This window comes from Anabrus simplex, chromosome 3, assembly GCF_040414725.1.
Source record: "Anabrus simplex isolate iqAnaSimp1 chromosome 3, ASM4041472v1, whole genome shotgun sequence".
NCBI lineage: Eukaryota > Metazoa > Arthropoda > Insecta > Orthoptera > Tettigoniidae > Anabrus > Anabrus simplex.
In genome coordinates, this window is record NC_090267.1 from 274,068,608 (window position 1) to 274,094,065 (window position 25,458).

General features: G+C 38.0%; 1 protein-coding gene across 2 annotated transcripts in view; it reads right to left on the reverse strand.

Moving 5' to 3' along the window:
- Positions 1–1,539: 1,539 nt before the first annotated feature.
- The window catches only part of pix (ATP-binding cassette sub-family E member 1 pix), a 148,672-nt gene continuing 124,753 nt past the window's right edge, over positions 1,540–25,458 (reverse strand). For both annotated transcript variants that reach the window (XM_067143039.2, XM_067143040.2), the window contains exon 11: positions 1,540–15,045. In XM_067143039.2, coding sequence (XP_066999140.1) covers positions 14,998–15,045 — 48 coding nt within the window. In that variant the 3' untranslated portion in view covers positions 1,540–14,997. The remainder of the gene's footprint in view (positions 15,046–25,458) is intronic.

The window sequence follows — 25,458 nt, forward strand, 5'->3', positions numbered from 1 at the left end:
GAGGTGCCGGAATTTAGTCCCGCAGGAGTTCTTTAACGTGCCAGTAAATCTACCGACACGGGGCTGTCGTATTTGAGCACCTTCAAATACCACCGGACTGAGCCAGGATCGAACCTGCCAAGTTGGGGTTAGAAGGCCAGCGCCTGAACCGTCTGAGCCACTCAGCCCGGCTCCTTTCTTCCTAACGTTTCTTCAGCAGCCCTTGAGACCTCATTCTTCACGACTATTCATTGTTCGTCTATTGTATTTCCTTCAGCCTTTTCATATAGCCCTTGTGCAAAATGTTCCTTGAAACAGTCCCTCACACTCTTTTCCTTCCAATTGTCTAGATCCCATCTCCTTGCATTCCCTATTTCTTCAACTTCAGATGGGATTTCATGACCAACAAGTTCCTGAAGCGAAGCTGACATGGGTTTCTAATAATATTTTAATAATATTTTAATTAAGAATATGTTTAAGTAGTTAGTTGGCGAAAAGTTAAAAGTGTATTTCAAATACACTTCCGAACAAAAGCTAAAAAAAGACACAAAGACATTTTTATCTTCTTTATTGGAAGAAGAAAATTTTATAATTTAGGGACAAGTTTTTAATATCTTTTGAAGCAATCCCCCCTCGCTCCAACACCCCCACCCGCCTCACCAGCACTATCCTCCCCCAATAGACAAAAATTTTTAAGTTTCCCCTGAGAAAATACTCTGACTTTTTGGACAGGATGTTCTTCTTTCTCTATAAAGTCATGGATTGTCAATGAAATCCACAACATATCAATGAACTCAGACGATAAGCCTAGCTGCAAATGTGCTAATAGAAGAATCATTTGAGATCAAGCCCCAGTATGATTTATGCAAGCTTATTTTTGCTTTTCATGTATATTAACCTGCAATCAAAAGATTTGATTGGGGATATTTCTTTTACCTTTTAGACCAAACACAGCCCAAAGCATTATTTTAGGCCATATATGGATTTTTTTAGGGGAAGATAGGTAATTTTTCAGACAAACAAATCTTTACCCTACTTATGAGCTGGCTGGTTCAAATGATTTATTTGTAACATATTCAATACCAGGAGAAAAAAGTTGCAGGTCATTTCAAGAAGTTATTTAGATTTTAAATACATTTAGTGTGTTTATGGATAATTCATTCTTAGTCCTACTTATAAGATTCCATATTCAATATCCATTTGAAACAAATGATTAGAGCACTGCTGCTTATGCTTACCGACATTATGGTGATGTAGGAAATAATTTTGTAAGATGCTACCGAATATCTGAGTCATTATTAGGTACTTCGGCATATGATTGTGAAAAGTGTACTTTTTTGTATATAATCTAACTGCATTTAGAACATTAAAAAATAAATATTTTTCCAAAATTCCAACGCCTATCCGCATATCACCAAGATCTCATGCACAATTTATCGAGTTCTATTTCACAGGCAACATACTTTGTTCTTAAGACACTGCTTTCAAGGCGTTTCTCCCTCTAGTGGTATATATAAAATCATTCATTCATACAAACCAATACAATAAACAAAATACAAGTTGTATTCCGAATGTTGTTTACTTACTCATTTCATGACAAGCACCTTGGAAACACACCAGATTTTAACAGTTTCATGGTTGAACCATTTACAAAGATAATGCAAATATAATTTCATTACTACTTTACAGGTTCACAAAACTTTATCAAGAAGGAAGACAGTGGCTAAACTGATAAATATTACTGAGTGATATAATGTAAGATAAGTTAGAGCTAACCTGATTGAAGAAAACAAGGTGTGGCAATCATCACTGCAACTTTTATATCTGAAGTAAAACCACTAAGAAGACAAAAATAGATAGGAACGTTTTTAGATGCATTAAGAAAATCTGCTTTCTTTTCTGCAGAGAATGGAAATGTCACATTTTACATTTTCTACATACAAGTCACGAAATGAGATCAGGAAAGTACAAGTAACAAATTATACGGTACTACAGTGCTCTCATTTTACAAGGACACTTCTATGTCATTCAGTTGCTGGCCAACTTTCACTCCTTGGATGCATGCTGTGTTTTTGGCAGGAAGCGTGTTTCATAATTATCGGCAAATTGAAATTTAGAAATTTCAGCAAGCTGATTGCGCTGTGGACTGACCCCATGCATGTCTCTCTTTCCTGCATTAGACTATTGAGTGATTTTGTAGGACTTGCTTCTAACCACGCCCATGTATTTCCCTGATTATCTTCAGTCAAAATTTGGTTTTCCCACTTCCTCTGTACATTACAAACTGAATCTTGTTGTATGCCACTTATTCATAAACTTCAAAACATAAGATTTTAGGAATGCTGTAGTCAGGATATTTACAAGAAAATTTTTGAACACATCTTCAATAGCTATCTTTTCACTAGCAAATAATTTTGCTGTTTCATCTGAATACTTCATTTTCCAATCGATTACTTAACACACAAGCAACATTCATACACATGTTCTCAGAAGCAACTAACTGCTGGGATGTTTTGTATGGTCGGAGGAGAGGAAGTCGACTGCATGATGTCGAAGTTTCCTTGCAAAATTAGAGCAGGGTATAAACTCGTAATACATCAGTACATTACATAAATAATAGCAATTAAAATTAAGAGACAATAATTCTTAAATGCACCATTCGTAATTGCCAATCAATGCTTGGAATATCTGACAAAATCTGAAACACAAAATGTGAAATCATAATTCAAAGTAGATAATAAATCAGCACTACTTTAGAATTAAATATTAAATGAATCGTTATGAATCAGTAATATTCTTTTTAAGAATTTGGGGATATTTTATCTTAAACATTCATATTCAAAGACATTTTATTTACATGTCCCTTACAAGAATACTGTCAGCATTATTATGTTCCATGAACAAATCCGCCATGTACAAACGACTATCACTCAAGTTATATATTCAGATTGTCATGTTTAATAATCTGTTTAGCAGATGTTCTCAATAAGATTTACGGAATTATTTAGCATACAGTATTTTGAAGAGTTTTTCCTTAACAGTCTATGAAGAAGACACTACAATTAATCAAATAAAAAATCCACAGGACATATCAGCTTTCTTTGAACATGCCTAACATCAAGCTACATGGAATTGTGATAGCACTCTCTTTTTTTTAAAACCAAATATAACAAATCTTTCATGACAGAGCTTGAACCATGAACCCTTGAAACTAATACTCTAGTCATACCACCTGCAAAAGATTACAACTTGCAGCATTTGTTCAAATATTAAATTCATAGCAGAAGTGGCAATATGGTACATAGTAAATACCATACAATCTCCAATACCAGCCGCACAATTTTTGGCGAAAATATTCAAGCCTTTTATATTGTGATCACATTATACATTGTTCCAAATGTGCGTTAATAGTGGTTTCACGCAACGTGACTCAGCAATGGCTGAAATCTTGCTCCGTCACTAACTTCCACGTTACTAGAACCATGCAGTGTGACAGCTGATCAATAATTTGAGTTTTCAGTGGAGAAGCATCAGTGGTAACAAACAATGAATTGAAGAAAGCGTTTGTGGTCATTTACTGTGAGTGAGAAACTTAAAAGTTGTGATGGAAGCCGAGACCGCCGGAAATTGTGCCATCGGTAGAAAATACGATATTGATGAATCATGCATTCATGACTGGAGGAAGATGAACAGCTCCCCGAAATCGAAGAACAACTTTATAAATACATGACTGAAAGACTAGGTTATGGCGTTTCAACTGAAATCATTTGAGATTGCAAAGGAACTTAAAAAACTTAAAAAGGAGCCATGGATGGATAAGGTACTTTTACAGATGAAATGGATTGTGCATACGAAGACGTACATCTTTTTCACAACATCCTCCAGTGCATACGAAGAAAAGTGGACAGGCTTTCATTGCAGCGTTATTTGCAGAAGCAAAATTAATTTGCTTTTGCCAACTTGGAATGCTGACCAGACGTTCACGTTTTTCAAAATATTAACAATACAGTTCACATTAAGTGTTTGTTAAGAAGGAAGCCATTTTTTCCCCCAGCATTCATACAGTTAATCATAAACTGTATAAGCTTTTCAGTCCACTGAAACACAAAAGGTAACATTTGAACGCTGTAATATACCAGTAAAATATGGACAATTATCTGTTATCGATTATAATAGTCCATTTTTAAAGGTGTGTTATAGTGTTCTAAGTGTTATATTTTGTGTTTTGACAGATTGAAGAGCTTGTAGGTTCTGTTCACATTACGGGCTTTGAAAGCGTTAACATCAGAATAGGTCGTAATAAAAAGCAATGCTGCACAGTAATGCTAAGCATTTTAGTTGACGGAACCAAATTCCCTCTGTGCTTCTGAAGAGAAAAACATTTCTAACAGGAAATTTGTAATCTGGTATTTTCATTCAAATCCAAGAATCCAGCTGGAAGGACAGTATGTTAATTGAGGACTGGGTGAAGTGTGTTCAGCAATGTCACCCGAGAGCTTCATTGCAGAAGAGCATGCTTGTGCTGGAAAATTATCACGGGCATCCTACAGACGCTGTAAAGGGAATGATAAGGAAAGGATAAACTGATCTTCCCAGGAAGCTGACCCCCATTCTACAGCCGTTGGATGTTTGTGTGAACCACCCTTCCAAAGCTGCAAAGCTCTACACCAAGTGGATGGCGTCCGCCAGTGAAATGATCCAAAGTGGGAAGACTACATGAGCTCATATCTCCAATGACTTGGTGAGGAAAAGTTTCAAGAAATGCTGAATTTTGAATTCTATGGATGGTAGTTTTTTTTTGCTAGTTGCTTTACGCCGCACCGACACAGATAGGTCTTATGGCAACGATGGGACAGGAAAGTTCTAGGAGTGGGAAGGAAGCGGCCGTGGCCTTAATGGATGGTAGCAGAGGTACCAACCGTTGAAGTGGATTTTCAGTAACCTCCCACCTCAAATTTTTGGAGTAAAATCCAAAGTAACTGCCACCAGTTAGTTCTGTTATAAAATGTTCTTTGTAGCTTCTTTCGCACCCAGCAGCTGCTTTTCAGTGTGAATTTTCTTGAAGCATCCTTCCCCCTGTGATGGCATTTTCGCCTTCTGAACCATAAGCAATTCTAGTGTAGATATTCTTAATGTAGGCCTGAATTCCCTCTGATTTTTCCTATCAACACTGAAAACTCTTTCTGCGGGAGAGTTACTGTCAGGTACACTTAATACTGCAAATACAATATTATTAAAAGGTTTTATAGTGGAGAAGAGCAGAGTAGAGCTCCTTCAATCACAATGAATTTACAACGCTCACAGGTAGCAAAAGGAAGTGGCAATCAAAGTACTGTTGTCAACTTGCAATCGTTGTTTAAACAAGGAGGGTTTGAGCAGTGAGGCTGAAAAGGATTCATGTTCCTGCTCTTTTATCCCTCGTAGAAATTTATTTTTTCATGATATTGTCACGTTTTTGTAATAATTTCCCCTTTGACTGTAATGCCGTAATTGTGAGGTGAAATCCATAACAATTACAGATAATCTGTAATAGGTGGCACTTCTGCAGTAGTGACGACGACTAAGAAGATGATAGGAAAACTTAAAACGGTCCACCTTTTCAATACAAAAATGTTATAGTTTATTTATAACATGTATTTGTACTTGGAACTAGTTTCAACGCTGATTTGCGTCATCATCAGCCAAAATGTGGGAATAGGCAAGCATGTAGGCATTTATATTACACAAGGCGTTACATTAAACAATACACATCTTACAAGGAGATAAAAACAGGGACGAGTATAGAAACAAATGAATCGTTGAGAAAACAAAAGTTATACATATTAAAAATAACCTTAACCACACATTTTGCAGTGCGAAAGTGTTCTTCTTGAATGATTCCTGAATATAAAACACACGTGCACACATTTCTGAAGAGCCAGCAGGCAGGACAAAGTAAAGTGAAACCTTAAGAGTTCTCATTTTTCTATGTTCTGACTAACTAATGAAGTCTCCCTTGAGTTCCTGATAAACATACAAAACAGGAAATTCTCCTTCACTCTCAACAATAGCTATAAAGACCAACGGTAAAATTTCATTTTAAATATTGTGCAGAGACGTGAAAGCATGATTTTGAACATGATATAACTCCTTCATATAACCCAGTTTTTTACACAAGGTGTTACATTAAATAATACACATCTTACGAGGAGATAAAAACAGGGACGAATGTAGAAACACATGCATCGTTGAGAAAGCAAAGTTATACATATTAAAAATAAGCTTAACCACACAACTTGCAGTGCGAAAATATTTGCCTTGAATGATTCCTGAATACAAAACGCAAACGCACACACTTCTAAAGAGCCAGCAGGCGGGGAAAAAATGAGAACTCTTAAGGTTTCACTTTACTTTGTCCTGCCTGCTGGCTCTTCAGAAATGTGTGCACGTGTGTTTTATATTCAGGAATCATTCAAGAAGAACACTTTCGCACTGCAAAATGTGTGGTTAAGGTTATTTTTAATATGTATAACTTTTGTTTTCTCAACGATTCATTTGTTTCTATACTCGTCCCTGTTTTTATCTCCTTGTAAGATGTGTATTGTTTAATGTAACGCCTTGTGTAATATAAATGCCTACATGCTTGCCTATTCCCACATTTTGGCTGATGATGACGCAAATCAGCGTTGAAACTAGTTCCAAGTACAAATACATGTTATAAATAAACTATAACATTTTTGTATTGAAAAGGTGGACCGTTTTAAGTTTTCCTATCATCCTTTCTCAGTTCAATACGGACAAAAATGAAATTCCTAGGTTTAAATAGACTAAGAAGATAACAGTGACGAAAGTTCTAATGGCAAGTTTAGCTCTGATGAGGTTGAATTGTGACTGATCTGTAGATTGAACTAACTTTATTTCTTATTTACATGGTGTTTTAATACTTGTAAAGCGTTTGAAATGTACAATTTTGAGAACTATTTGAAGAAATTTAATAAAATTGATAAGTAAGCTTTGAATTTTTCCTCCAAATTTTGTTGTCAGAAATTCAGTGTGTGGGTCTTATTTCATGGCAGCTAGTACAGTAGAAGTCCGTTATAGCGAGAATCCACAACAGCGAAAAACTTACTCGCTATAACGGATTGTCGTTATATCCGATTTTTGTATAAAAGTCGGAAAACCCACCATGCACATTAAAATCGGTATGAAACGACAATCTGTTTGTTCAAAACTTGCGTTTCCGCAGATGATATCCACACTACGGCTTACTTGTTTGTTATTTTTCAAAATCCGATACTACGTGAGAGTGTATGTTTAATTTCATTCAGAAAAAAATATAGTACTGTATTTCTCCGTATCCAAGATTAACCCCACTTTTTCCTTCAAAAAATTTAAATCAGGCTCAAAAAGTACTTTGTAAAATCATATGAATGCCTTTGTTGTACAGTAGGCCTACGCATTTTTAGACTATTTTTAGACTCCGAACATTAACTTTAGTCATCTGGCTGCACAATTATTATTTATTGCCGCGGGTTTAAGGACCATTAACTTGAAATTGGCATCATAATACCGAGGCGAACCCGTTGAAAATTTGCCGGCAATACCTATTCCATGCGTTTCTACAATACGACGATCCATCAGAAAATGATTCTTGCTGTCTATAAACCTGTTACTTTTACTCAGCGTCAGATATAACCGGCTACCGCTACACGCACGTCTTGCTTGCCGGGTCTGGCCAAATTCAGCGGCTAGTGATGTATGGGCCTAATCGCGGACGTTGAAAGTCAACGAACGAGTTTATTGCGCCGCGGTATGGCCATTCCGCCCTTGCGTTTTTCGTGCACATACCTCACAATTTCATCTTCAACTTCTTTAAAGCGTCCTTGTTGCGGAACACTGCAATTTTTTCACAGTACGGTGCGCATTTTTAACTCTTTGTTTTCACGCTAACGCCAAATATTGGCTTAGTTAGGCCTATGCCATATTTTCTTGCGGTTACACAATTGTTTTACATTTCCGAGTGTTTAATAACAATTAACTTGGCATCATAATATCGACTAGAACCCGTTGAAAATTTGCTGGCAATATCTTTTCCACGTATATTTACACTACAACTATCCATCACGAAAATATTCTTGTTGTCTATAAAACTTAATTTTACTAAGCGTCAAGTACAACAGACGCGTTGTAACTCTGCCATTGAGGAGCTATGGCCTTTCTAGGAATTTGAAGGCTCGCATGTTTTGATGACATTCTGCAGATTTGAGAAACGTTTTTGTAGAAGCTAATAGAACGCCATACTCTCTTCACTATTTCCTGAGATCCAGCGACGTTACACACAGGCACTGTACAACCGGTTGTCGCGGCTAGCAATGTAGGCTATAGTAAAGAGGCGGTCGTTTATTGTCAACGAATTTTGTGCGCGTGCGAAAAGAAACAGCGTGGTTACCGCGGTAGTTGCCAGTGGTATCCATTAACTTTCTCTCAGGCCGCGAATGCAAGGCAACCCTCGAGTTTTCGCATGAGATTCTGAGTAAAAAAATGTCTTGGATTCGGAGAAATACGGTATCACTCCAGAGGTTTCTGTGACAAACACTTCAGTTTTCTTTTTCAAACGGCGTCACCTAACCTAACCGCATATGTATCATGAAAACATATTTGAAACGCATGTAGAGAAATGATAACCTACTCGCGAAAAATTTACAAGTACGGTAAATAGCCTTTCCAAAATTTAACTAGACGCGAGAAGATATGAAATGTCCTCTGAAATCAGTGATGTACTCTGCCATATCTTCAGGTGTATCCCATTCTTAATGCAGTATTTAGCCTCAAAATTAAGCGGTCGTTTAGTCAGCCTTAATTTTTTACGAGTTAACAACCGTTATCGGACACGTTATTGACGCATTTATTACAAAAATATGTTCTCTTTCATTTCGAATTTTCTTTATGGAACAGCAATCGACGGGTATTACTAATCGACTCCAATATCGCCTTCGAAAGTCGATGAGAAAACTCGCTACTGCACATAGCGAGGATCGATGCCGAAGGTAATCGATCGCATTAAATATCATCGCTGGGTGCATAAATATCGATAACGGAAAAATCATGCGCGCTTAATCTCTCGTAATAACGGATACGTCAGTGATAGGGTTCTCGCTAAAACCGAAGGACGATACAAGGTTTAATATAGGAATTTTGATGGGACATAAAAAGTCGTCGTTATAGCGGAGTTCTCGTTATATGCCATACTCGCTATAGCGGACTTCTACTGTATTTAGGATTATACGGTAATCCTTTCTGGATGTTTTAAGGGAGAGAGAGAGAAACAAATGGCAATCTCAGCTACTCTCTAATTACAATTACTCTGTATATCAACACATTCGCTCCCATATCGACCATGATTGGATTACGTTTCACACGTGTAAAATACCATATCCGATCCTAGTCGGATATGAATTCGCACCAACATTTTATGGTCAAATGTACATTAGATGACTCAGTATATCAGTTTGCCAATAGATAGTGGGCAGATGAACATTTTACTACAGCTTGAGGTTATTTCCTGCATTGTGGGATGTGTGATCTAAATAAACATGTGCCAGTCCAGAGGTCTCTGAAGTGTGCGGTTGGAATTCAAGTGGGCCTGAGTGATATAACGAATAGCTGTGGCAAGTAAAAAATCAAATTAGATCATTTTGTGGAGATATGTACATTTTTCAGATTTTTTGTGTTTATAGTATAGGAGTGACACTAAGTTAAAGCCATGTGTTACCTAGCGAATCAGGATGGCACCTAAAAATCGCTGGGCTGCATGATTAAATACATGCGGAGGAAGCTGGAGCTGGGAATGAATGTGTTAAGAGGTACATCAATGTGATGATGATGACAATGATGAATGTTGTTAGGTAAAGAGGCCTAACATCTAGATCATATACATACACCAATGTATACTTACATACTATCCATGCTGAAAGACTGTTGTCGACAAGGTAAAACATTTTACATCTGTACCTGGTTTTCTAATATGTTAGAAATATGACAAAAATAACACCAATACATTCAAGGAAGTAGAAAACACATCCAACCAATAGGAAAACCTAATTTCAGCTTTTGGAAAGGTAGTCACAGACAGTGAGGCTACAGCCCTTAGAAAACATCCCAAATTAATGTTTCCAGCACTATCAACACTGTTCTGTATAGCAATGCAATGTACAGCATACCACATAACATCAAAAATGTTTACATTAGGCAAATGGAACAGCAGGTAACCACCAGATCAGATAGCAGTTAATATGTCCAATTACCTAACCCAAAATACCACAGCAACTATATGCTGATTTAGGGAAGTTAACATTCTTACCCCTTGCCACCAATAAAATTCACTCTAGTATGAAAATCTATCAGAAATGAGAAGCATCCTCACTGTTAATATGATGTGAATGTAATTAAAACCTCCCCAATACCATGTTGAAAGTTATATACATTAATACAATGGTGTAAGTGGGCTAAAAGAGTTATTTTCATTGACATTTTTATAGCTCTTTCATTTTGTTTGCTTGATCTACGACTTGTCTTTAGTTTCCTGTTTATCATGTACAGTACTTCATAATTGATCTATGTCCTTGTTTCAGGGTTTACAGCCCCCATCCAAGTACAGTTTCATCTTCAGTTTGAAGTGACAGGCCGAACTGAGACAGTTCTACCCTCCCAGCTCCTTGCCACGCACATACAGATTGAAATGTCAGGTTATCCTCTTCAGTCCATCCTGTAATCTGATTGAGCGTAGATGTGTACATGTTTTTTGTTGGGAAAATGACATCAGGAGATGAACTGCTTGCAAATGCAGCAATTTTATGCATCTTAAAGAAGAGATAACAGCAACGATGCAGTTTGGAGGAAAGAGTGGTTGAACCGGAATAATTACATGCATATAAATTTGTTGCAAGACCTGCAAGTGTACCTAAAAGATTGGCACAGTATTATTTACATATGGATGAACTTGCTCATTATTTTTTACTTTCCACAATTAAGGGAAATCTCTGAACCTCTCAATAAATTTGGATAAAAAGATTTTTGACCATTTGGCCAGGACTGCAATGTGGAGGAAAGGCAATATTTCACTATCCACACGAACACTAGACTGACTGAGCACCTGATCTGTCAGTCAGCCATAATTTCCCATACATATCCATTCCATCTGTCAGTTAGAACCAAAGGAATACACACAGTCCAAACGATTGGCCAGCTGGCTGCATCACACCACACACATCAGTTTTGCCAATCAGTCTTGAACTGCTCAAGCTGATCGTAAGTCAAAACTGTACGCATATGGGGCTTGTTAGGATATGGTGATGATGCTTGTTGTTTAAAGGAACCAAACATGTAGGTCATTGGCCTGTGACTGAGAAATTTTTTTTCCTTCTTATCAACAGTATATACCTCCAGTCACATTATTTTTATACTGTACGAGTTTCATTCTTTAAGTAGAGATCCTAGATTAGACTATTGTGGTGATTTTCTCTGTTTACTCATTAACTTGGTCCTTAAGGTTTGACAAGTTTCTTTATTTGGATGATTCACTGACTTACAAATATGAATAGACTGAACATAACCAAAAAAGTTGCAATATGAGGAGTCATGAATATAGAAGGAATGTTTTCAATCAATGACAAATTAAAAAGTCAATGTGCTCCATAATTTTCCAAGTGCCATATTCAGAATCTGGATGTTTATGAACTAATTAGTGAAGAGTGAAGTGAAGAGAAAACTGAACACACAGTTTCGAGTTACCTGTAGTAGGGTGATCAGTATCCTTGATCATTTCCATCAGCTTCACCTTTTCAAATACTGTATTTACCCAAGTCATTTTCCTACCCTTAATTTTGAAATGGAAATTTGGGGAAAAATAAAAACTTGCATAATTTTCCCATCATGATTATGCAAAAGTTTTGTTATCAATATGTTTTCTAGTTTTGTGAAATATGTGGTCATGGAAACATTAAGGTGTTTTTAAATATAACATTAATCCATTGAGTAACGCAAGAAATATGTACATAGTGGTGTACAACATGCTGTGGCTAGGTGCTATGTAAGTTATTGAGCAATAAAATAAAAAAGAGCCATCCTCAAGGTCACAGTGCAGTCCATATTCTCCCAGTAAACAACACAACTTTTAACAGCTATACGTACAGTAGATAACAGTGTTCACGCGACAGGGTCGACTGCCAATTATGCAACATATCTATCACTTTCTCCGTTTTTTTTTTTTTTTTTTCCATGACGTTGTCTGACAACCAATAACAAAACAATTGCTTTTGATGTTATACATAATTCAGTCATGTCATTTCAAAACACTTCATTTCTTTGAAAGTGAATGACGGGCTACACCGAGGCTCTACAACAAAAGGCACCACATTAAAAGTACATTGCATAGTCGACACGTTTGGAACCGGTGTCACTAACTGCATAGATAACTGTGTTATTTAACATGCAGCCTAACCAGAGTGAATGTTCTTTTCCATAAAAAAATTATGTATAACAACCTGTGTCTAGCCATAGACCTATCGTTTCAATGTCCGGTCATCAGTTTGAATGCGGCGGCTGAAAAAGCGCAAATGAAAGACCTCTTGGCATGGCAAGCTATTGGTATAGATAATAATGGTCTACACACAGCGCACACATTACTAATATACTGGTAGTAACCATGTGGCAGGTGCGGACTTATTCTATAACATATATCTGTCTCTGTGCTAATTATTTTTACAAATTTAAGTCAATAGTAGTTAGTGATGGGTATGGAAAACAGTTACAGTACAGAGTTTAAATTAACAGTGATCATGTTCATAGAAAATGACAGTAGTCTTGCTTCAGCACCTGAGTTTGTGTAAAGCCATAATCATGTATGATACTGACACAAATAAAAAGGACAGTTGCAGTGTGCCATGATGATAGCCTTAACAACTTGGGGACCAATATTAGGCCAGTTTGCAAAACTGTAAAGGAACCGTTAAAATATGAACCTGATGAAGAAACTATGGCTATTGTTTCACACAAAATGCTACAGTAAAAGGCACCGGAGGCACAGAGAAAAGCAATATAAGAGCCTCACTGTTTAAAGCAAACAGAGCGCGGCCGTGTAGATTCATGAACAGAAACAACCATTCTCTTCAAAGGAGGACCATCTCTGTATGCCAGCGACTGCTGATGAACCATTAAAAGCAGGGAAATTATTGAGTAAATACTATATTCTATGTTTACTTTCAGAGAATTTGCATAAGCCATTGTTTGAAAACAAGTACGTAACTGGAATGCCATCCACTAAGTTTAGAATTTAAACAATGCAGGAAATGTACAGTCAAATTCTTAATTAGTATCCACTTGATGGCCAAGTAACTTGTATCTCAAATTCAGGACAAAACTAAGTAGGATCAGACATGATACACAGTTTGTGCAATATGAACTTTAAGAGAAGGAAAGCTTTAAAAGATTTATTCTAAATTGGAGTATAATGCTATAAGCATTTACTCATCTTTCTTTAAAACATACTTCTATGATCCCAATATCAGTTACAAGTATGTATTAATAACAAAATATGATCAGGAATCATATAAATTCATCATCATCATCATCATCATCATCATCATCAATGTCCCACTCCAGTCGCCCAGGTGTGATTAATCATATGAATTCAATGATGAAAATATGGCTAGATAATATTTTGGAATACATATTTTCAGTGTGCATCTACCAGAGAATATTATTTCAAAAATAACAACATACAAGTAATAGTTGTACAATGAAAATGATTTCTGGAAGTTCTCATCAGCTCTGAATTTCCAAATACATTGAGTTACATACACATAATCGGGGTCCAAATTTCTGCCCCCTGGGTATAAAAACATTCAATTCAAAATGTAGTAACATACGAATGTTCCTCTCAACTACCTTATCACCAGTAAAATGAAAGACTTAACACGGCAAAGACAAGACAGACACGTTACAATAATACAGTAAAGTACAAATAGGCAGGGAACAGAAGTAGAGACTTGCACAGTTAATACTGAAATGTTTAAGTTGAACTTAGATTGTGTGCGTTCAGGAAATCTTTGGCTTGTCACTTTCATTTCAATTGCTTTTATTTCATCTTAACAATTCAATTCAACATTCATTTTGAATGAATATTCTTTTATGTCTGAAGTTGAATGTTTTCATTTTCTTAGTTTCTGGTCCACTTGCGCAGAAGTCAATTGCATCTGGCAATTAGTCAAGAGGTCCTCGTTTAAATCCACGGCAAGTTGAAGTCAAATATTTTCAAAGCTTAATGCCTTTAAAATCCTACACTTACAGTATATCAAAATATGTCTTCAAATGCTTAACTGTTGGATTACAATAAACTCAACATTAAAAAAGAGATTAAACAGAAATCTCTTAGCTTAAGAACTTTTAAACACCGAGAAAAATTTTAATATTATCTGCAAGGATGTAATACAATTACAAGGAAAGCTGATGCTCTGCACAACTGAAATACCTACCCGTTTGCCTTACATACCAATTCAAAGAAAATGCAACCTGTCCTTATATAGGCAGTACAATAAGACATTTAACAAAACACTGTAGGGAAAAAATAAAGAATCTTTCACTTCAGTAGAGCTGGTAGATGGATGACTTTATACTGTATTGCTATCAAATACAATTTCTTATAATACTGACAACTAAAAATTTAATGTAACTTAATTTCATACATGTATGATAAGCAATGTACATTTTCAAAAGCAATGCAATTCATTACTTATCAAACAAAGTAAATACAACCAATGTGGTTCAAACATAGCTAGCAAGGCTAGCAGATCATTGGAAATAAAACTGAGAAATATGGCATGGAATCCAAGATACCCGCATGAGGAAGTTGCACCAACTTCTTTAACTTCTGAAAGAATTATGTGCAGCCATGCTGTGACAAGATAGAAAACGGCCTGCTACATTCAGCAGGTATTCTTCTCCTTCTCCGCCTATTTGTGATGGAATGACTGACTGAACATATTAGTCCTCCAAGAAGAAATACTGCCCAGCTCGCTTTTGTTCTGTATCCTGTTGAATCAAAGGAAATGTTATATTAATTTTCATTCCTCAATGTTTGAAAAACAACTTGCAGAAATATACACCCTAGAAGAAAGCCATATTATTATTATTATTATTATTATTATTATTTGATCTACACAGATTCTAATTGGCCAACATCATGATTAATAAATACGGTATCCCAGAGTACGTAAGTACTTTTACTGTACTTTCAAATATACGTCTCTCCTTCTGTTGTGTTCTCATCTGATCTTAGCTTATAATTAGGGAGCAGATTTTTACGTAATTACATATTTTTCTTGTATATGTTTCTGCACAAGTTGTTCCCCCCCCCCCCCCCCCATAATTGAGTTAGCTAGCATTCTAACTCACTCGTATTAGTCAGCCCATTCAGGTTTTGTTTATAGAATGTCAGCGAAAGGCAATATCGGATAGATAAGTTGACGGGGAATACCATAAATTAAACTGCCCGCTAGGGACTAGCAAGATATTCTTCCAACAGGATGTAGTGGAATTGTGTCACTCCTAAGAGTAAGTTTAGTCGTTCAGGTCTGTATATCATTCCCGTGGTAATGTATTTTGTCTGAATCTCTCAGATAGAAGAAATATTTCCTTCAGTGTCTGCAGCCATTCTTTTTTTATTGAACTGAACTGCTTACTGCTTCTCGTTATCACTGGTTTTATTATAACTTCCTTTAGAGTAAAACTTGCAGTGCGGGTATTTATGTCCACTGGAATGCCACCCTTGTTAGGAGAAGGAAATACCACAACTGCTTCTCTTTTTATATGTCTTAGTACTCGTGACTCTTAACAACTTCAGGTAGTGCCTAAATTACCTTTCTCCCCTCACCTTTCATAAAAATTTCAACAGAACAATTTTTAAGGCTTCATAGTTACATTAACAGTGACAGATCAAGTCATATATAGAGAAAGAGAGGAACAAGAAAAGGAACACATAAGTGTTAATGCCCACCCTCCGGATGAAGCTGGGAGGCAGACATGAGCTCGTCAGGGGCTGAGAAGAACTGGATGTAGAATTGAGACTGCTGAGGATAGAGCCTATCTATTTGAAGATGGAAGTTTGTGAAGATGTGGAGATATCCTTGTCCTTTTGTGGTTTTATGTTTGTCCTCGTCTCCTCTTTTGGTGTTCCCTCTTCCCACTCAGTCTGGCCACTGTGTTTGTCCTGTTATGATAATAACGTTGTTTGCTTTATGTCCCACTAACTACTTTTACGGTTTTCGGAGACGCTGAGGTACCGGAATTTAGTCCGTCAGGAGTTATTTTATGTGCCACTAAATGTACCGACACAAGGCTGATGTATCTGAGTACCTTCAAATACTACCGGACAGAGCCAGGATAGAACCTGCCAAGTTGGGGTCAGAAGGAAAGCGCCTTAGCTCAGCCTGGCTGTCCTATTATGTGTTCCTTTTCTAGTCTATCTCTCTCTATTTTATGTATGATTGACTTGGTTTGACACTTGTTTATTTCTTTCCAATACTATATAATAATTTCGTGTGGCTATTTCTAGCTGAGTGCAGCCCTTGTAAGGCAGACCCTCCGATGAAGATGGGCGGCATCTGCCACGTGTAGGCAACTGCGTGTTATTGTAGTGGAGGATAGTGTTGTGTGTGGTGTGTGAGTTGCAGGGATGTTGGGAACAGTACAAACACCCAGCCCCCAGGTCACTGGAATTAACCAATGAAGGTTAAAATCCCCGACCCGGCCAGGAATCGAACCCGGGGTCCTCTGTACCGAAGGCCAGTACGCTGACCATTCAGCCAACGAGTCGGACCTTTCCAATACTGATATTATCCCTTCGGGATCCATTTCTTCTGTTGTGTTTGTCCTGTGTTCCTAATAAATATATATTACAAGTTGCTTTAAGTCGTGCCAACACAGATAGCTTATGGCATGATGGGATAGGAAAGGGTTAGGAATGGGATGGAAGTGGCCATGGCATTAATTAAGGTACAACCCCAGCATTTGTCTGGAGTGAAAATGGGAAAGCATGGAAAACCATCTTCAGGGCTGCCGACAGTGAGGTTCGAACCCACTATCTTCCAAATACAAGCTCACAGCTGCTTGTCCATACCGCACGTCAAAACTTGCTGGGTCCCTGATCTTTTACCAACTGAATCATCTTTATTTTATGTTTCGTCCCTTTCCTTATTTATCCAGTTTTCTTCTTATCCTATACTTACCACTGAAGGTTTGTCAATACGGCTCCTGATGAAACTGGGGAGCAAAAACAAGCTCTTCAGGGGCTGAGAAGAAATGGGTGTACAAGAACTGGGATTGAGGAGATAGCCTATCTATTTTAAGATGGAAGCTGTGAAGATGTTGTCCTTTTGTGTTTTTTATGTTTGTCCTTGTCTTCTCTTTCTGTCCTTCCTCTTCCCACACAGTCCTGTCATTGTAACTGTCCTATTATGTGTTCCTTTCCTTGTTCCTCTCTCTCTATACAAATGACCTGATTTGACACTTGTTTGTTCCTTTCCAATGTTAACAGTGATAGAGCTGACAAGGATACCTAAAGAAAGTGGATTGAAAGTGTTAAATTAAGAATAGGTTAAAGAGTTCGGGGAGGAATGCTTCTCTATCGAATTAACTTGTGAAATCCTTATGTCAAATATTCCACCTTTACAATACTGTAAAACGTCGAAGACTACATTAAGCTATAATAAAGAGACATGTTTCATCCCATTTTCAGAACATCTGCAGTTAAATAAGAACAAGACCCATTTAAAAAATATAGTAAGGACAAAGGTCAAATATTTGATAAAAGTCTTTGCATCCTTATTACAACCCGACGTGTTGACGTCTTGTCAGAGAACCTTTGTTAATATGTAGAAAAGTCTTTAAAATAACCTGTACATGGGTGTAACATAGAGCACAACATCCAAATATTGCATATATCGTTTTAACTGTATCACTGTGTCGTTGGACTGGACATATTTAATACACTAGGGTTTATAAAATAAATTGATTGCGCTGATGTTGACCCAGCATTTAAAATTATTGCACATGTTATAAATTGTATGCATAGATTATACAAGTTCGATGCCACATAAAAGTAGTTTCATAAAATCAGTTGGAGACTGGCGGACTTTTGATGAATTGAATTGCACAAGTTGGTCATGTTGATGTTATTGACAATGTGCGCCTGAAAAATGGGAGACAAAACCGTAAGCGAAAATAGGTAGGTGAAGTGTGTAAAGCAATAAGTATGGGCCTCTTCGGCAACTCACCTCCTCGTCCGTCCCATGCCGTCTAAATCACCTTGTACACAAGTATAAACATTATAAAGCTGATAGACTATAGTAAATCACCTTGAGTGTTGAAACTGAGTGCTGAGCTAGAAGGCCGCAGAGAGCTGACTTGGAGGGGAGATTGGAAGAGGCTTTGAAGCGGGAGGGGTGTGATATTGTATTCCTTTACTTTGACACCCTGTAGTAAAGAATTTGTTGATTATCTCTTCAATAAGTATATTAACTTCCTCCGAGATTTCATTCAAATTATCCACCGGGTTGCATTGTTGATCAATATTTGAACAAATATTTTCAAAAATATTCAGTAGATCACCTTTGTTACTTAATTGGAGCATTCAAAGATCTTGCTTTATATCCGTAACCTCGTGGTTAGTATCCACCATATGAGCACCCACAGCGGAGAATCTGCCATATTTCGATGCATTATCATGTTCTAATAGAAAAATTACGCCCTGTCTGTCCCACATAACCTGGAGAACATTGATGGCACTTCAGCTTGTAAACTCCGGATCTCTGAAATTTATTATTGATAGTGTGATAATTATAAAAAAGGTGAGCATTATTGTTTGTTGTTTTAAAGGAAACTCTTACATTATGTTTTTAAAAAATACTTGTAATTCCATAGAGCTTATTATGGCTGTAGGTAAAAAGGGCATTACTGTCTTTTTTCTTTTTAATATCCTTAGTGTCGAAAATGATTTCCTCTCATCTTTCCTAATAATTTTGTCTACAAGCTGTCTGTTAAACCCGTTGCTCTTTGCTATTAAACACATGATAGATAACATCCAAATCGTTCTTTTGATCAAAGTCTGACATAGGTATACTGTATGCCCTATGGATCAATATTTGATCAGTATGAAGCATGACGTTTATTATGTGTTCTCTATCGAACGTAAAAACCTCTTCTGCAAAGTGTGCGAAGTTCAAGAAAGTGTTTTTTTTTTTTTTTGGGTGATATCTGAAGCCATTTCTTTTCAGTTTCAACTCAGTTAATAACTGTTAGGTTCTTCAGTATGCTGAAACTATTTTTTAATAAATAAATCAATAAATCAATAAATAAATAAATAAATAAATAGAAACAACTTAATTAAAACAGAATGACATGTTTTGTTCTTGAAAGATCATCATCAGAATCTATCAAATCACACCAAAACATATTTCAAAATGTATAAACACGTATGTTTCAAATTCTTAAAAACTGGAAATTGGAACTTAATGAAGTCCTCACTTCTCTCCATTTATGCATAGAATGCAAGTTAGTGTAATACCGGTACTCTGTCGTTGGTATGAGTCTAGCTGGCTAGTTAGTCTGTTAACTTTCCACCACACCACATCCCTGTGTGCCAGAACAGTGGAAATATCAAACTTGGGGAAATAGCCAGCACTAGAGTTTGAAACTGTGGTTGCCAAGTGGTACTATTTTCCCAAATCTATTCAAGAAATTGATGTGTTATACTTAGCTGGAAACGTTGGTAAGTCATCATAAACCATCCATCCACAGTGTATCAGCAACATGGCTGGCTTGCTCCTCTGATGACCGCCCTCCAGTTCTCTCTCTTTTCCTTTTTTAACATCGTTATGGCCACAGTGGACCACGTTTATTTAGGTTTCCAACCATGTTTACGTATCTTTGTCCACATGCCCTTCATTCTTTTAATGTTAGCGTTTTTTCTGTCGTCTGACTAGGGAAGTCATTTCGCTGGTTTGACCTCATCTTCAGGTACCCTCCAATCCTGGATTTTTTGTTCAAAGTTGCGTCTATCTAGGACATCTTGTTCCATTATCCCGCTCAGCCTCAAATCATCAGCCACTCCTTGGTGCCATCTGGATTTAGCTTTGAGATTCCAAACTTGTGTTTAAGATCTGTTTCGTCAGTCTGCTGTCAAGACATATGGAACACATGACCGAAGAAAGTCAACCTCCTTTTCCTGATGACATCCGTTACTTTGCCCACTTTGTTATGCACTTCTTCATTTCTGAGCTTCCATGTGCTTTCCTTTTTAGTGGGTCCTAAGATCTTTCTGTCCATGGAATCTTGAGTAAGCACTTCTAAAACCACATTTCACAAGCCAGAATATGACTTGTTAGTGTCCAGTGTCCCATCTTCATAGTACCCTCCCCCACGGCACTTAACGCCCTTGAAAGGGCCTTGGCCTGCCCAGCGACCACTGCTCAGCCCGAAGGCCTGCAGATTACGAGGGGCCGTGTGGTCAGCATGACACATCCTCTCGGCCGTTATTCTGGGCTTTCGAGATCAGGGCTGCCATCTCACTGTCAGATAGCTTCTCAATTCTAATCACGTAGGCTGAGTGGACCTCAAACCAGCCCTCAGGTCGAGAGAAAAATCCCTGACCTGGCTGGGAATCGAACCCGGGGCCTCCGGGCGAGAGGCAGGCGCGCTACCCTACACCACGGGGTCGGCGTAGTACAACTCCACTGACCAAACAAATATGACTGGTATTTCTAAAACACTGCTCTTGCCATTCCAAGCCGCACCTTGATATCTCGTTGACAGTAGCTATCCTTGGATAGTACGGCCCCATGGCTAAATGGTTAGCATGCTGGCCTTTGGTCACAGGAGTCCCGGGTTCGATTCCTAGCGGGGTGGGAAATTTTAACCATAACTGGTTATTTCGCTGAAACGGGGCTGGGTGTATATGTCGTCTTCATCATTATTTCATTCTCATCACAACGCGCAGGTCGCCTGCGGGTGTCAAATCAAAAGACCTGCACCCGGCGAGCCATTTGTCCTCGGACACTCCCGGCACTAAAAGCCATACAGTATTTCATACTTGTATATTATTCCTCTTAGGTATTTAAATGAAGATACTTATTCAAGTGTCTCACCATGAATGGAAAAGTTGATGTCTTTCTTTGTCTTACTTACCGACATCACTTTCGTCTTTGTTATATTAATTTTCATCCCATATTTACTGAAAATTTTGCATATTCGAAGCATCATCCTTTTGAGGGTACTAGAGCTGCCTGCTAGAATGGCTTGATTGCCTACAAATTTCATTGTGCACACAATTCGATCTGCTACATTTAGACCCATGTTTGTTCTTCCCAAGGTTTCATTTAGATTTGCGTCAGCTAAAAGAACTGAAGAAACCTAATGGCAGTAAGCACCCTTGGTGAATATACTTGCAGGTTCTCGTTGGATATAAATAGGTATGGCCAATTCTGACATTTGTTTTCTTGTCTCCTACATAGATCTGTTACTAGCATGATTTCTTTCCTTGGGCAAACAATCTGCTCCAATAAAGGAAACATTTTGTCCCTGACTATTTTTTTTGCAAGTTGCTTTACATCGCACCGACACAGATAGATCTTATGGCGATGATGGGACAGGAAAGGGCTAGGAAGGAAACGACAGTGGGGTTCGAACCCATTATCTCCCGAATACTGGATACTGGCTGCACTTCAGTGACTGCAGCTATCGAGCTTGGTTTGTCCCAGACTACTGAGTCAAATACTTTCTCATAATCAATAAAACAGGCTAATAGTGTGCAGTGGAGGCTGATTATGAGGTTTTCCCTTAGCTTTATGTTAATTTATATTTGGTATTTTTCCCTGTCTAATGGGTTGTGCAATACCAGTGTTTCACTTCTTGGTCTTCTTGAAACATCACAATTTCTTAAATCTGATACTAATTATTGCTGAAACTAGTAAACGGTCATAGCCGATGTCTGCACCTACATATGCAAGGGCCTTTCTTAGTTGATTTCTGTATCCGTGTTTTACAGCTATGTAGCCAATGTGATAGCGTCTTCTGTAGCCAGAGTTTTTTCCAATATACCCCCTTCTTGAGTGTGCCTCAAAGCGTTAGCAATCACAAACTTCTTTTCACTGCAAAATTCAACCAATTGCCGACCTTGTTCATTCCTTCTGCTAAAATCAAACTTTCTCAACTATGTTCCCTACGCTGCTTTCTATTACTACTACTGCACCAAAGTCATCCATTATAACTACATTATCACTCACTTCTGTAGACTTAATGAGTTCATCTACTTAGTCATCTTCACTGACTGAGGTTGGCTTGTTGCTAATTGTTTAATGTCGTATAAACAAATTGAACGTTTCCAGAGTAGGAAGGATGGGAAAGGGAGGGAAAGGAAAGATAGCGGCTGTGGCCTTAATTAAGGTACAGCCCCTAGCATTTGCCTGGTGTGAAAATGGGAAACCGGAACACAAGTTCACAGCTGCGCGACCCTAACCATGTGGCCAACTCGCTCGGTAGACTGAGGTTGGCATGTAGACTTGTATTATGACCAAGCCAACCAGTGCTGAACTAGAGGCCACCTTCATCAAACAGGGATTGCTGGTCCCCATCATCATAAACAATAATAAAAAATAGACTTCTGAAGAGTACTGAAATAAGGATGATATGAAATTGAACACAAATGGGAAAGCAATAGAAAGGCCTATTATTTTGTGCGACACTGATCAAATGAAGACCAAGATTCAGAAAATAAAGAAAGTTTTCACATACAAACTGCACAGATGGGATGTTGCAGCCAGTATCACGTGAACTGTGTTGAGTGTGATTTAGACATTTGTCTGGTGCAGTTGTTGACACGTAACGTATTCAAGTGCCGAGTGTAGTGATCTTTACAAACATACATGAATATTGATAATCCTGCCAACTGTGAAGTTCGATCAGTTACTGTATTAGCTTTTTGAATGTTGAAAATGTGATTTCTATTGACATTCTTGTAGAGACTAGTTTCAGTTGTGGAGGTGTTATGAACGAGGTCTATCCTAAGAAAGGGTGCATACAGTTAAGAAATGGGAGAACAAATTTTCGTGGCGTAAAGAGATCAGTGCACTGCATGTACTAGGAGCAAGTGATATTTGGGTAAGGGGAGATAACGAGGAAGAGACAGGAGATTACAAAGTGTACTTGCCGGATGTTAAAACGGGAAGAGCAGAGTATGGGGTAGGACTGTTTATCAGGAATACTATTGCACGCAACATAGTTTCTGTTAGGCACGTAAATGAGCGAATGATGTGGGTAGATTTTGGCAGTTGGAGGAATTAGGACGAGAATTGTCTCAGTGTATTCACCATGTGTAGAGCAGATGAGAATGAAGTCGACAAGTTTTATGAAGCATTGAGTGACATCGTAGTCAGGGTCAACAGCAAGGATAGGATAGTGCTAATGGGCAATTTCAATGCGAGAGTTGGAAATAGAACTGGAGGATACGAAAGGGTGATCGGTAAATGTGGGGAAGATATGGAAGCTAATAGGAATGGGAAGCGATTGCTGGACTTCTGTGCTAGTATGGGTTTAGCAGTTATGAATACATTCTTCAAGCATAAGGCTATTCACCGCTACACATGGGAGGCTAGGGGTACGAGATCCAGAATAGACTATATCTTAACCGAAATCAGGAAATCTGTTAGGAATGTCCGTTGTTTTTTTGGGGGGGGGGGGAATTTTTGATGATAAAGACCACTATCTGATCTGTAGTGAACTAAGTATCTCTAGGCCTAGGGATAGAGAAAGTGAAATCTGTCTGCGAACGAATAAGGGTAGAAAATCTCCAGGACAAGGCAATTAGACAGAAATACATGGATATGATTAGTGAGAAGTTTCGAACAGTGGACAGTAAGCAGGTTCAGGATATAGAAAGAGAATGGGTGGCATACAGTGATGCTGTAGTAGAAACAACAAGGGAATGCCTAGGAATGACTGTGTGTAAAGATGGGAAAAAGCGAAAATTTTGGTGGAATGATGAATAAATGTAAAAAGTAGGCTTATCAGAAATGGCTCCAAACAAGGGCCGATGCAGACAGGGATTTGTACGTAGATGAAAGAAACAGAGCGAAACAAATAGTTGTTGAACCAAAAAGAAGTCGTGGGACGATTTTGGTAATAACCTGGAAAGGCTAGGTCAAGCAGCAGGGAAACCTTTCTGGACAGTAATAAGGAATCTTAGGGAGGGAGGGAAAAAGGAAATTAACAGTGTTTTGGGTAATTCAGGTGAACTCATAATAGATCACAGGGAATCACTGGACAGGTGGAGGGAATGTTTTGAAAATCTTCTGAACGTAAAAGGAAATCTTCATAATGGTGTCGCAACCAAGCTCATGGTGAGGAAGAAAATGATGTTCATAAAATTACGCTTGAGGAAGTGGAAAGGATGGTAAATAAACTCCATTGTCATAAAGCAGCAGGAATAGATGAAATTAGACCTGAAATGGTAAAGTATAGTGGGAAGGCAGGGATGAAATGAAATGGCTTCATAGAGTAGTAAAATTAGCATGGAGAGTTGGTAAGGTACCTTCAGATTGGACAAAAGCAGTAATTGCACCTATCTATAAGCAAGGGAACAGGAAGGATTGCAACAACTATTGAGGTATCTTACTGATTAGTATACCAGGCAAAGTATTCACTGGTATCTTGGAAGAGAGGGTGCGATCAGTGGTTTAGAGAAAGTTGGATGAAAACCAGTGTGGTTTCAGACCACAGAGGGGCTGTCAGGATCAGATTTTCAGTATGCGCCAGGTAATTGAGAAATGTTACGAGAGGAGTAGACAGTTATGTTTACATTTTGTAGATCTAGAGAAAGCATATGACAGGGTACCCAGGGAAAAGATGTTCGCCACACTGGGAGACTATGGAATAAAGGGTAGATTATTAAAATCAATCAAAGGCATTTATGTTGACAATTGGGCTGCAGTGAGAATTGATGGCAGAATGAGTTCTTGGTTCAGGGTACTTACAGGGGTTAGACAAGGCTGTAATCTTTCACCTTTGCTGTTTGTAGTTTACATGGATCATCTGCTTAAAGGTATAAAGTGGCAGGGAGGGATTCAGTAATGTGGAAATGTAGTAAGCAGTCTGGCCTACGCAGACGACTTGGTCTTAATGGCAGATAGTGCCGAAAGCCTGCAGTCTAATATCTTGGAACTTGAAAATAGGTGCAATGAGTATGGTATGAAAATTAGCCTCTAGGTTATGTGTTCTCCCAGGATGGTAAAATAGTAAGTGAGATTGAATCAAGGTGTAGTAAAGCTAATGCATTGAGCTCGCAGTTGCGATCAACAGTGTTCTGTAAGAAGGAAGTCAGCTCCCGGACAAAACTATCCTTGCATCGGTCTGTTTTCAGACCAACTTTGCTTTACGGGAGCGAAAGCTGGGTGG